The sequence below is a fragment of the Sphaeramia orbicularis genome, chromosome 3 (assembly GCF_902148855.1).
Source record: "Sphaeramia orbicularis chromosome 3, fSphaOr1.1, whole genome shotgun sequence".
Classification (NCBI taxonomy): domain Eukaryota; kingdom Metazoa; phylum Chordata; class Actinopteri; order Kurtiformes; family Apogonidae; genus Sphaeramia; species Sphaeramia orbicularis.
The window spans coordinates 33,356,768-33,369,852 of NC_043959.1; the positions used below are offsets into that span (position 1 = coordinate 33,356,768).

The following is a 13,085-nucleotide window of genomic DNA, read 5'->3' on the forward strand; positions in this document are numbered from 1 at the left end:
CTGAATCGTTCCTCCCGGCAGCACTTCTACACCGATGCTCACTGGTCACTACAGACAGTTGGACTCGTGGGAACTCAAATCAATGCTGTGGAATTTTTTTACATGACTGAACATTAAAGCAAAGACCTCTATTTTTGTGTCAACACAGTGACCTGTACCAGTTCTACTTTATATTTGTCTTTCTGCCTTTACCAGTTGCTGATGCTTTTTCTACAGCTCGTGTTAGACTGTGACTCAGCACTGTAGGGATTTAAAGGATGTACTCTTGGTTTTTTTGTTTGTTTGTTTTTTTTTCAGTGAAATTTTAGCTATTTCTAATTTTTACAGCAGCATCTCGACGCTGAGCTTCGGCTTGCTGCTGGTTGACGTTATAACTGCTGGACTTTTGTGTAACATCACGCCCAGTTTCCTGCTGTTTCCTTAAAGTGAATGTGCCATGCTGCGCTCATGTTCCTTTGTCGTGTAGAGATTTTGCCAAACAGCTGCTACATGTTGTAAGTGTGTGAATCTTGAATGTGCCATTTAAGATATCTCCGTATCACCTCTGTAGAAAGTCTTACATAATGATCTGTTGTGATTATGGTTTCTTTGTCATTTGCAGAAATTCAGTTAAGTTAGGTTGTCAAAGGCAGTCTCATGCAGCCTCATTTTATTTGACAGTTTCTGCAGGAAATACAGACTTTTGTTGCTTTTTCATGTACATACGTGTCTGATATGCCTTAATACGTGTTTCGTGCTGTCACTTTCATGAATCACTGTAGTGTTTATTTTTTTATGTGTGAAGAGATTAAATCTGTTGATGTATCGCTCATCTGTAGGATACGACACGTGACTGGTACGGCCGACTGTTGTGGAAATAGTGCACTACTGCGTCAGGAATCATGCCTCTGGGATTATTATGGCAGGGAGTTAAGGAAAAAGAAATGCCATCCAGTGACATTAATCCAGTATATTTACCTGTTTTTCAGCTGATCATCCTCAAAATCCCTTGTTTATTCTGATTTTGGAGATTTTTCATCACAGAGTTTCAGAAGTAGAGTAAAACTGTGGTATGAAGTACTAAAATCTCTGGTGTTTTACTACTTATTATTTAAAATGAGGTTTATCAAGACTCTGGATTAACGCCATTTGGAAACACCTTCTGAACCAGGTTGTCTGATAGTGACTTTTCAGGCTGTTCTTCCCCGTCAAAGGCTGAAGGTGGCATAAACTGTGTTTGTATTAAAGAAGTTCTCTCATTTTGAAGTTTATATTTGTATATTTTGTGCAGATTGACAAACACCACAGTGACATTGTAGGGTTTGCTGATCAGTGCCCTGTAAAGCTTTCTGTTTGTTGCTTTTATTTGTGTCTGCAGTTAATAAACCGTAAACCGTTCACCACTTCCTCTTTTTTTTCAGTGCAAGTCTTATTTTAGGTTAATACCCGAGTATGTATGAAATAAAATATGGAAGATTGGAGCAGCTTTTTATTTTTTTTTTAATCGTTGAATGGACGTTTTAGTTTTCTCAGTTTTCATGTCTTTTTATGTTATGTCTTTGTGTGGATCATTCTGCAGTCCAACATGTGGAAATAGAAATGAAACACCAACTCATGGAAAAACTGTGTTAATTCACAGCCAGTCTTATGTAAGCTACATTGTTCTTTTTTTCCCTGCATCATAATAGTTCTGCAAATTCAATACTACAATGACATGCATTTATTCACTGGAATCAAAGGAGCACACAAGTAGAGACACATAAATAGAGAAGATGTTCTCAAGAAGTTGCTATATTTAATAAGCTATTACATTGTTATCTTTGTACAGCTTCACACATTTTTTAACAAAACACAGATGTACACCCATCAGTTGTACAGTATGTCAATGTATCACAACACATCTGAGGAATGTGGTCTTTGTAGGAGTCTCTGGCGCTTTTGTAACAGTTTTTTTTTTTTTGTCTTTACACACTATTTACATATCTCAACTGAGCTAACAGCGCCTGGACATGGTAGACAGACAAACAGAGTTGTCTAAAGTGTGCGCCTTGTTTTAATGTGGGGGTTAAATTACCCAGCATCCACAGGGTGAGAGAATAGGACTGAACATTCGGTCCAAGCTCCGACCTGCTTGTTTTCATCGTGCTTAGTGCTGTACTTTAACGTCAGTTGGGAAGTCTAATAACTGTCTTGGCAGGTTTGAGCACCTTGAGAGAGTTCACAGTGGCATTCCCAGAGATGACAACATTTCCAAAACTAAACAGAAGATAGAGAGATTTGACTCAATGACAAAGATTGTAGAACATTAAAACTGTGGAAGATCAGCCAGGTGGTTTGTAACCATGCAGCTTATTCATTTAGGAGAGAGTTAGCCGTTCTTCCAGCTGACAGGCACAAATTTCCCTTCATCCTCCTGTCACTTCTATGTTGTAAATACTTCTGAGTACGTTGTGTAGATCACCTGTCTATTTATAATGTGAAGGCACCTAGTGTCTCTCTGGAGACAGTACTGGCATAATACAAAAATAGCAAAGACAGATGGGGTAAAATAAGAAGGAATGGCCCGATACTGAAGCTTGGCAGAGACACAGACAGAAAAAGAAAAAAAAAAAAAAAACAGAAAAAAACACATCCGCAGTCGACGGTCTGTCAACATCATGTAAGTAATTAGTGAAACAAAGCTGAAGGTAGCAGCTGTAATAGAGAAGTAGTGCTAAGTGCAGAAACTGCTTGCATATTTACTCCATAAACGTTATTACACACTCAAAATACCCGCACAAACCAATACAAAAAAAGCAACACATACATTTCATAAGGCACATTAGCACAAGGATTTAGTTATAGTCATAGTCATCTTGGAAGTGAACCTGACGGTGATAAGACAGTTCCATGAAAAGGAGCGAGAACTAGAAATGGAAGAAAAGACTTGGCATGCTGGTGACGAGAAGGGATGGGCAGTACGACGGTAAAACCAACAAATTAAATCAGGTCCTACTTTCAGGACTTAACATGCTAATGCCCCAAGTACCCATCCTCTTCTTTTATGCTGCGACTTGATCACAGCCCTGTTCAGGGTGCACCTATACGTGAACATGTGCACGACCATCTATTCAGAAACTGTCCAAACGATGCAAAAAAAAAAAAAAAAAAAAAAAAATGGAAGTACAGGTGTTGTTGTAAAAAGGGGATTCCTGCTTGGTACTGCTCAGTCGTTGACTTTGGAGGCAGTGAGGGGTTCAGTCTCTGAGGGGTCTTCCTGAGGAAATACCACAAAACACAGCTTCTGGCCCATATATGTGACTCTTTCTGCAACGCAACAGACAACAGGAGAGGCGTAAATTTACAGCAGTCATCGGAACATGTACTATAAACAAATATATACATACAGTGTTAATTACTTATAGTCACTGTAGTCTGTACGGGTCACTATAAAAAGCTGAATTTTACAGCTGAAAAATTTTCTCTTCTTTATTTGGATTGCATGTCGTCACAGATGAACTCACCCACGACTCTGTAGATCCATTTGGGTTTGTTCTTCCAATGAACACCAATGAAGTAGACAGGAACTCCCGTCAGCATGATCACCATTCCCAGACCACAGACCACCGGCTCAGAGTACAAACTGAAGCACAGCAGCACAGCCCAGAAAATCAGGTAGCTGATCGGGATCAACATGTTGACCTGCACGGAACCAAAGCAGAACACATGGAGAATATGTTAATAGTAATATGTGCTCCAAAGCCTGAGGCACACACTGTGTACATCAAAATTCAGAGAAAAACACAGAGGGCAGGACTTGGTTTCATTCAGAATCATAAACTGTTAGAGAAGTATGTTATCAACCATGTAAAAGAGCAGCTCTACAAATACACCCTCCAATATAGAGATTTTTTTCCACTTAAATCAGGGGTGTCAAACTCATTTTAGTTCAAGGGCCACATACAGACAAATATGATCTCAACCAAGCTGGACTAATAACATAATAGAATCATAGCCCAGAAACAATGAACCTGTTTACATGCACACCTATACTCCGATCATTATCGATTTCTGGAGTTGTCAGATTATTTAAGTGACCATGTAAACAGGATAATCTGACATGCTTTATCCAGGGTTCCTACAGGTTTCTACAAGTTAAATTGAAGCCTTTTTAAGACCTTTTTAGGACTATTTAGATCAGAATTTAATGCCCATTTCACAGCCTGTTTCACATCCATACTGGCAAAAATTTGTGACTTGTAGGATTTAGGAAAATGTACTTATTGACATCCAGCAGAGAATGAATATTACATACAACCAGTACAAAGAACTGAATGTTCTGTGATTATTTCTCACCGTGGGCTGCAAAGTTAACGATAACTGGTTCCTAATTTAAATATAAATTGTCGTGTTGGAACGGGTGGAACTGAGTTGACTAATGTTACTTAGTTTGTAGTTTGGACATTTCCCAGACACATTTAAACACAATACAGTGAACAAGCTTATGTCAACATAACTTAAGACCTACCATATCAAATTTAATACCCTTTAAAGACTTTCTAAGGTATTAAATGCAGATTTGTAAATTCAAGATTTTTAAGACTTTTTAAGACCTCACTGTTTATCTGATAACAGCAGTAATCTGATTATGAGAAATCAGATTAGCACACCTGGATTTCTCCCCAATACTCCGATGTTGTCATGCGTGTATGTAGGTTAATCGGATTTATTTTATTCTTTTATATCTGCTCATGTGTAAACACAATTAAAACTGTAGTGAACAGATTTCTTAAGTGCATGTAAATGCATTAGATATGATTTTTACAATTATCCAATTACTCCCAGTTATCGGACTTTTATGGTAATGTAAACAGGCTCAGTGTTTAACCAGCAAAACCAGTGTGGTTTGACAAATGATAGTGGATGGAGACACTTTTTTATGTTCAGTTACTGATATCTTTGCTGAAAAAGTCACTTTTTCCTCAGTTTTCTCTGTTTCTCCTTCAGCTTTTATGAAAATCTACATGATCAGTAAATTAAATGTAGAAAAATACCTGATTTTCACAAAAAAAAAGCAAAATACAGAGGATAATGTTCTAATAAATATTTAACCTTAAGATTAAATAGAGAGAAAAATTAATTTGGGAGCTGCCACAAAAGTAACACTGGGTCTTTAGGGGTTAAAGTAATCCCAGAATAATGCTTTTAAAACAGATTCCTTTGGTTGCTTGAGTAATTTTTAACTGATGTTTTCTGCATACAGTGGCCTGTTTTGTGGTGATGTACCTTGATGGGTCTGTGCAGGTGGGGTCTTTTCTTGCGAAGGTAGAGGAGGCCAGCGATGGTTACCCCATAGGACAGATAGTTGATAAAGGACACGTAGTTGATCAGGTTGTGTGTCTCCCCAATACACAAGATGATTATGGTGGCTATACACTGTGGGAAAGAGAGGCAGATGGTGACACATGTCAGGCTAATAAAGTTCCTGTATTGTTGTGATATTTCTGTTTCTGGTTTATTGCTGTCTGTCCTGTGTCTATGTGACGTTCAGGTTCTACTCACACAGACTAACAGGGCAGGGATAGGAGTGCAGTTCTTTAGGTGAATCATAGCGAGCAGATAGGGAAGGTGTCCTTCTCTGGCCCCTGAGAAACACAATCTTCAAGTAGACAGATGCATTTTTAATATATGTGCACATTTAACTGAACAGCAGGAAAACATTACTTTATTTTGAGGACATATTAGCCTGTCATAGTTATTACGATTACCCATAAAGACCCAAACCTCCACTGTTAACCAAAAGCATCTACTGATATAAAATGTTTAATACCTGTTTCATTAATCCTATCAATACATGTAAATAATTGGTGTAAAATGCAGTTTGTCATCTTTTCATGGTCATCAGATATAACCCATTTGGACGTTTAGAGGCTTTGTAGTTACCATGGAAACACCATCATCTTCTACAATATTAATTCACCAGTAAAACCCATGGAGTTGGATCCATGACAGTCGACGGAGATGCTTGGTTTGTGTTCCGTTAATGATATATTTGCTGCAAAACTCACTTTTCTTCAGTTTTTTGTGTTTTGGTGTAATAACCTTTGAATTAACTCTGAGTTTTCATGATTATCTAAATCAAATATAGGAAATTAAATACATGATTTACAGTGAAAAATGCAAAATATAGATGATAATATTGTGATAAGTTGCTTTAGAAAGGTTAAACGCAGAGACAAATTCATCTGGGAAGTGCCACAAAAGTAGCAATGGGTCTTTATTGGTTAAAGGTAGAGTAGAGCAAAGCAAAGTGCATGTGTTTTACCTGGAGGAGGTAAAAAGATAGCCGTTGATTCCTCCAAATGTGGACAGTGCTACGGAGATCGGCATCACCCAGGAAAAAATCCCCAGCAGCTTCTCCCCAAATGTCTGCAGACACACAACACAGCTGAAGGATCAGACTATTTAATTCAACTGAATAACTAACACTGTTACTGAGTAATTTAGTGGATTACTGCCTAAAGGAAAATGTCTACTGAGTTTTTTACAAAGTTGGATTACACTAAAAGAGGTGTTTGTGTTGTAGCCTTAAAGCAAAATGCTGTGTTTGTCTGTTTATTGTGCTTTTACTTGTACGTTAGGCATCTCTGAAATATCAGGAGAATTTTTATGACTGCAGATTTACAGTCCGTCAGAAACATGTAGTCACAGGCTGAGCTCGTAAGAGTTTTATATCCTGCAGCGGCGGTCGAAATAAAACCATTATATCCCCGAATCTCCATTTGGGGGATATAATTACAATAAACTACAGTATCCACTGTATGCCTGGTCAGTGTTTCTTACCACTGCTACAGCATTAGAGGCCAACAGCTCCTCTGGGGTCATGGATGAGAAGTAGGCGATGTTGGTCATAGTGTACACCAGTGTCACCAGTGGAATGGAGATGTAGATGGCACGGGGCAGGTTCCTAATGAGGAATTAAGTTGTAATATAAATACTGGGAATAATTGTGAATAACATCTTTAGAGACATAATGTAACATTACAGTTAAGTCCAGAAATACATCAACCATGTGACTGAAACTGGATGTACACCACCAAACCACAGTCATTTTCTCTGAACTAAAGACCTACACTCTTACACAATAATGGACTAATAATTTTCTCTATTGCCCATATTAATTGCCTTTTTGCCATTCCCATAAAAATATACTCCTTCTTTTATTGTTCTAGTAATGCTTCAGATGGTGCAGTGACACAGTTTGTCCTGACACTGTCATTACAGCTATAGATTTTTCTGTCATAACACTGGTCTACAATTTTTTAGAAATTATTTGCTCCAGAGATTAAATGTGCTAAATGTTATGTATTTTAATAAGATTAATTGGAAAATAAATGACAAAAGTGCCGGTTTGCTGATGTTTTCAAGGTATATGATTAAGTGTTATTACACATATATATTGGTTTATGTACATTTATATAATAGTTTTATAAATCTTCCACTAAATAGAACCTGTAAAGTGAATGTATTCTAATGTGCAGACAATGTTTTGAAGTAGATCTTGTAGCTCTGAGACAAATATTCCTTTTGAGTCAAACCTATTCTCTCGTTAATTCTTGAATTTCACATTTTGACCCAAGGCTGTATCTTGGAAAGTTCAACCAACCAGCATTTTTTACTTTATTTTTCTTTATCAGTGACTCTCATGTGGTAAAATTTCATTACTTTTATTCTGGAAGCATTTTCCTTGTAGACCAGTGAAATCAGTCAAAATATTTACTTTAAAAGGTAAATTTACTTCCATTGCTACAAAAGAAGCAAGTGTCAAAACTCTGACAATGCCTTTTTCATAATTATGAAATTTAGGCTTAATCACTTTTCTGGTAAAAGCATTATTTGGAAGTTTCATATCAGTGTCATAATTGGAAACAGAAAAAAAGCAATTAACAAATAAAAACAAGCAGTTAACAAATAAAAACAGTCTATTATGACTATAAGTCTTTCCTTTACAGAAAACCTTTAGACCACATGTGCAGCAGTGACTCGTGTATTAGATGTAAACATGTGAGCAGAATCAAATATCATATGATCATAAATGTGTCGTACTTTCTTGGCTCCACAACCTCCTCTGTGACATAGTTGAGAAAGTTCCAGCCGCTGTAAGCAAAAGAGGCCTGGAGGAAGGCTAGCGCTATCTGACCCACTGAGGGATCTCCGCTGAACTCAAAGGCCACACTCGGCCGCAGAGCATCGTAGTGTCCTGCAGGCATGTGAGAAGAAGGATATAAGTATAAACTGTTCAAAAAAGACACACTTTTTGCACATAAATACTTTCATGGAGATGCTTTTTGAACTATATTATCCTGTGAAACCTGTCTGTCAAATACACCTTTAGACTTTAGAGACATCTGACTGATTCCTTCATAAACACATGGTGCCTCTAAAACATGCTGTTCTTTCTGACATCCAAGCATTCTCTTCCAAATTGGGATCTTTCTTGCTCACTTGTGAGATATCAAGTGATTTTTCAGCCTAAAACTCACAGTAAATGTTATGGGGAAAGTGAACGGAAATCTGGGTTTTACTCAGCAGTGGGGTTTGTTTCCAAACAAATACTGTGGCTCAAAAGAAATGCTTCCATGGCTCCGTGCTTCTACCATTATCAATATAACGACACAAAAAATTCATTCCTTTTGTCAAACTTCCAAAAATTACTGTGGGCATTTACTGTTTTAAGACCTAAAAGGCTGTCGGTGACCAAAAACATCTGTTGATCTAAAATGTCAAATAACTGTTGACTAATTAACCCTATCAATATATTGAAATAATTCAGGTAAAATGCAGTTTTTCAGCTTTTCATCATCAGCAGATATGACCTATTCACAGGGTCTGTACTGCAGATGAAGACACAATCATCTTCTGAAACAATTATTCACCAACAAAACCCATAATAGTGGTTGTAGATGCTTATTTTTATGTTCAGTTAAATATATATTTTACAGAAAAGGTCTATTTTCTTTCAGTTTTCACTGTTTGACCTTTTATGAACATAAATATGGTCAGTAAATACAGCAAATACCTGGTTTTCACAGAAAAATGCACAATTCAAAGCATGCATTTAGAATAAATGGTGATAAATCATGTAAGAAATGCAAGATGTGGAGAAAATTTATTAGGGAGCCACTGCAAAACTAATTCTAGCTCTTTAAGGGTTAAGGACATTTAAAAAAAAAAAAAAAAAAAAAAAAAAAAAAGCATTCCCTTCACATGATAGCCATCAGAATAGAACCATGCTTTTTCTTTAATAAAAACTAAAGAACATCTTCTGTAAACTAAACATGTCGTGCCACGGTTTATGCAGCAGGGGTCAGCAATTCATTTTTAAAGCAGCCTCATTACAAGTAACAGTATAATAAGAGTAACAGTATAACTACAGCACAATAATTCATTGTGTTTGTACTTATTTTGATATTTTATGGCACAACTTTGGTTTAACACAGTAAAAAATGTGTGATCATGTGAATAAAATCAAAACAACTAATGCATGACAGTATGGCATTCGTTTTCACTTAACTTTATTGTTAATCTAATTTATAAATGAATGATTGTGAAACTGAATGTGTGTTTACCTCTGCAGATTTGAACCAATCCTACCACAATGATAAGGGCCAGAGCGAGGAGTTTCCCTACAGTGAAAACATCCTGGATTCTCGTCGCCCAACGCACACTGGAACAGTTGACCCAGGTCAGGAATACTACACAAAAACACACAAGGACATACACATATAAACATTGGCATGACTGTGTTTTAAAGTCACACTGTTCATCATTTGAAGAGATAGTGATCATCTGCTCATCCTGTATTGGTGCAACTCTTATCTATTATAATAACCTATACATTCCCCTTAACATAGTAGTAATTTCTTATCTGCCTGTGTCCTTTTGGTAAAAATATGCACAAGTATAGAATATTATATATACAGCACAAAGGAAACATTATTGCATGGTGTCATTAAAGCAAATGTATGTGGAGCACTACTTAAAAATACATGATCTGTCAAGTATTCTGCACATTCATTTTCATACTGTACAGCAGTATTTAATAAAAAAAAAAAAGCTCTAATTTAGCCTTGATAACATCAAGATCATGTAAATTAGGAACATGTGGTGTTGAAAAACAACATAGAAAAGGTCACATTGAAGGGCCGTCGTATTGAATTTCTACGGAAAAACAGTAATTATTTCCACAGCTGTATCTGCAGGGTATTACTGATATTTTTAAATCAATGTACTAATACTGTTGTATTTCTCTTGAACATTTTTGCTTCTTTACGTTGAAAGAATCCAATCATACAACACAAAAAGAAATGAATGAAAAAAATTCAGTGTTCATATAAAGTCTGCATTTCATATTAAAAGTCTCAGCAGATACTGTCTAACTCAAAATGCAGTTCATGGATGCATATATAAACATGATTTATACCTGCTTTTTCAGGCTGCATAAAACAAACAAACAAAAAAAAACTCTCAGACATAACACATCTAAACTTATCTCTCTCAAAACATTTGACCCTATAACTCATCATTAAATAGGTCATTTGGTCGTCAGTCTGAAAAAATATTGTAATAAACGGACACTTAAATAACAGCTGAGAGCATCTCTTCAGACTGTCTGATGTTCAATGCACAGCTCATAGGACAGTGAATGTGACACAGGTGAATAAATCTTACCAGTGGAAATAAAAGCTCTTATGTAAAAGACATGCTACTTCTATTACATGTATATAGATTGAGGACTTGCAAATATATGCATATATTCTATTATATGTACATATGTATTTTATATGATATCATTGATATTACATACTTTTGTATAGTTTCTTATGCTTTATTAAAAACATGCAAAAAAAGAATTACACATAAAAGGAGACAATCAATTGTAAGTATGCGGCTTTTTAATTGTTGAGTATCCATCTATCCATCCATCCATCCATCCATCCAGAGATAAATCAGTCTTATTCAGGAACAATATTAAATGTTTAGAAGGTTTAATCCTCCTTTCAAATAATACAGGTACAGATCGCACACTGGGGTCTCTCATCCCTCGTTTAATCGGTTACACTAAAAAATAGTTTAAAGCCACCTCTCTGAACTGGTGAGCTGTAACCCAAAAGTGGGTCAGAAAGTAGGTGCTGGAGTGGGTGGTTAAAAAAAGCAACTGATCTGACTGAGTCTGACGGCGAAGCTACTGAATGTGATGTTCATACAGAGAGACGTGCATGGAAGATATGCATTAGACTGGCCATGTGAAAACATATTCATAAGAAGCACCCAGTTGAATGTTCACTCAGTTTATTATGACACTGATGTGCTCTGAATGGAGGGATAAAAATGTAAAAAAGATGATTTTCCAAATATGCTTTACAGGCCTAACTGACCAATACATTAACTGCTGCGTATTTTTAATTGTCTGTACAGAACCCCAAGGGAGAAAAGCTGTCTCATTTTGTGTGCACTACTGCTGTGTGTGCAGCTTAATAACAATAAAGTTTGATTTGATTTGAATTTCATAAAAATGGGTTATAATTTAATGAGCACAATGTGATGAGACCAGGGGAGAAAAGAAGATAAGACACATTTATTCACAGAATTTACAGAAAAAATACTGTATGATGAGATGCACTGTCTGAATATTTCTGTCACATTCCACTGTCTTCAGTGTGCGTATGCCTTTTACACATTGCTCAGTGTAATGTAAATACTGTAGTCAGGTTACTCACTGTGCTGTCCATCTGTCACCTGGGGCAGGTTGATTTAGCACTTTGTGTTTGTGAGGTGACCTATGAAGTAATCTGGAAAGAAACCACTAGTTTTTCAGGTTTAATGTTAACAGGAAATAGTTGAGTGTCTCTAAAAGTGGAGAAAATAGGTTTGTAGTTGTGTAACATCCAGTTCTGGTCTGGAATGAGCTATAGGCCTGGAGATTTAGAACCACGTTAGGCCTCGATGACTCTATGAAACAGCATCTAGAGTCTTTACTTTTCACTACATTATCTGCATTTTGTCTTCTCTCTTGTTTCTCTCCCCTTTTTATTCTTTTAAAAACCCATTATTTGTCAGTACATCTTTTCTCTTGGCATATTATTTGCATCTTTAACTCACTGTCTTATAGTGGAAGCACAGCAGTATACAGTAAGAGTATAAGGAGGAGGAGGAGGAGGAGGAGTGAGGGTGCTATCGGCCATGTCATCCATCACTGGGGCAGGGTTCCCCTCCCACCACACAAATCTGAACAAACTGCTTCCGCTGGCACGGGCGCGCACACATACACACACGTGTGAATTTTTGGCAGGATGTTTTGGTGGCACCGAGCAGAGCTTCCTCTCTCCTACAACACCACTGTGTTTTATAGTCAATTACCCTGAGGGTGTTACACACATTTCCGCTCCTGTGTTTCTGTGGCCCCCCCTGAACCCTGACCACCACCACATCCCCCGGCTTTCCTCTGTGTTACCCCTGACAGGAAGGAGGTGCCAGTGGGCTTTATATCTGACAGTGCAGGTAAATCTGTGTCCTGCTGTCACAGTTTCTATTGAAGGCTGCGTCAGCACTAGAATACTAAACTAATTACCGTTTTTTGTCCGATTGGAGTCTGATTCCAGCACAGTGTAGATTTATCAGGGTGCTTTAACGTCAGGAACGCCTCCTGCTGCTCCAGGATCAGGTCACCCAACTGGCGGAGTCGACTTGCTGAACAGCCGTTCTAAATATTATCAGTAACTATTCAATATTTACGCTTTCACATGAAAAAAAGCACAAAAATCATTTTTCTGTTCCCGTTATTAGGATACAAATCCCGCACATAAACATGACAATAACTTAAAACTTAACTTTTATTGAATCTAAAACATTTAGGAGGTTCAAGATTCAAGATTCAAGAGTTTTTATTGTCATATGCACAGCAAAAACAGGTAGTTATACTATGCAATGAAATTCTTATTCTGTTCATCTCCCTAAAAACACAACACACTAAAAAAGAATAAGAATAGGGGAAACAATAGCAAGTGTTTAAAACCGAACCTAAATCACTAATTTCACTCAGTAACAATTAACACATTAACAGTTTT

The 13,085-nt window shown here is 36.9% G+C and overlaps 1 protein-coding gene across 1 annotated transcript in view; it reads right to left on the minus strand.

The window, feature by feature from the left end:
* Window positions 1–1,750: 1,750 nt before the first annotated feature.
* Window positions 1,751–13,085, minus strand: part of slc7a10a (solute carrier family 7 member 10a) — a 32,271-nt gene continuing 20,936 nt past the window's right edge. Inside the window, exons 4-11 of the mRNA XM_030130479.1 lie at window positions 9,588–9,713; window positions 8,065–8,218; window positions 6,802–6,925; window positions 6,284–6,387; window positions 5,521–5,617; window positions 5,245–5,394; window positions 3,483–3,660; window positions 1,751–3,285 (exon numbers count right to left, since the gene is read on the minus strand). Of these exons, the coding sequence (XP_029986339.1) occupies window positions 3,185–3,285; window positions 3,483–3,660; window positions 5,245–5,394; window positions 5,521–5,617; window positions 6,284–6,387; window positions 6,802–6,925; window positions 8,065–8,218; window positions 9,588–9,713 (1,034 nt within the window). The 3' untranslated portion in view covers window positions 1,751–3,184. The remainder of the gene's footprint in view (window positions 3,286–3,482; window positions 3,661–5,244; window positions 5,395–5,520; window positions 5,618–6,283; window positions 6,388–6,801; window positions 6,926–8,064; window positions 8,219–9,587; window positions 9,714–13,085) is intronic.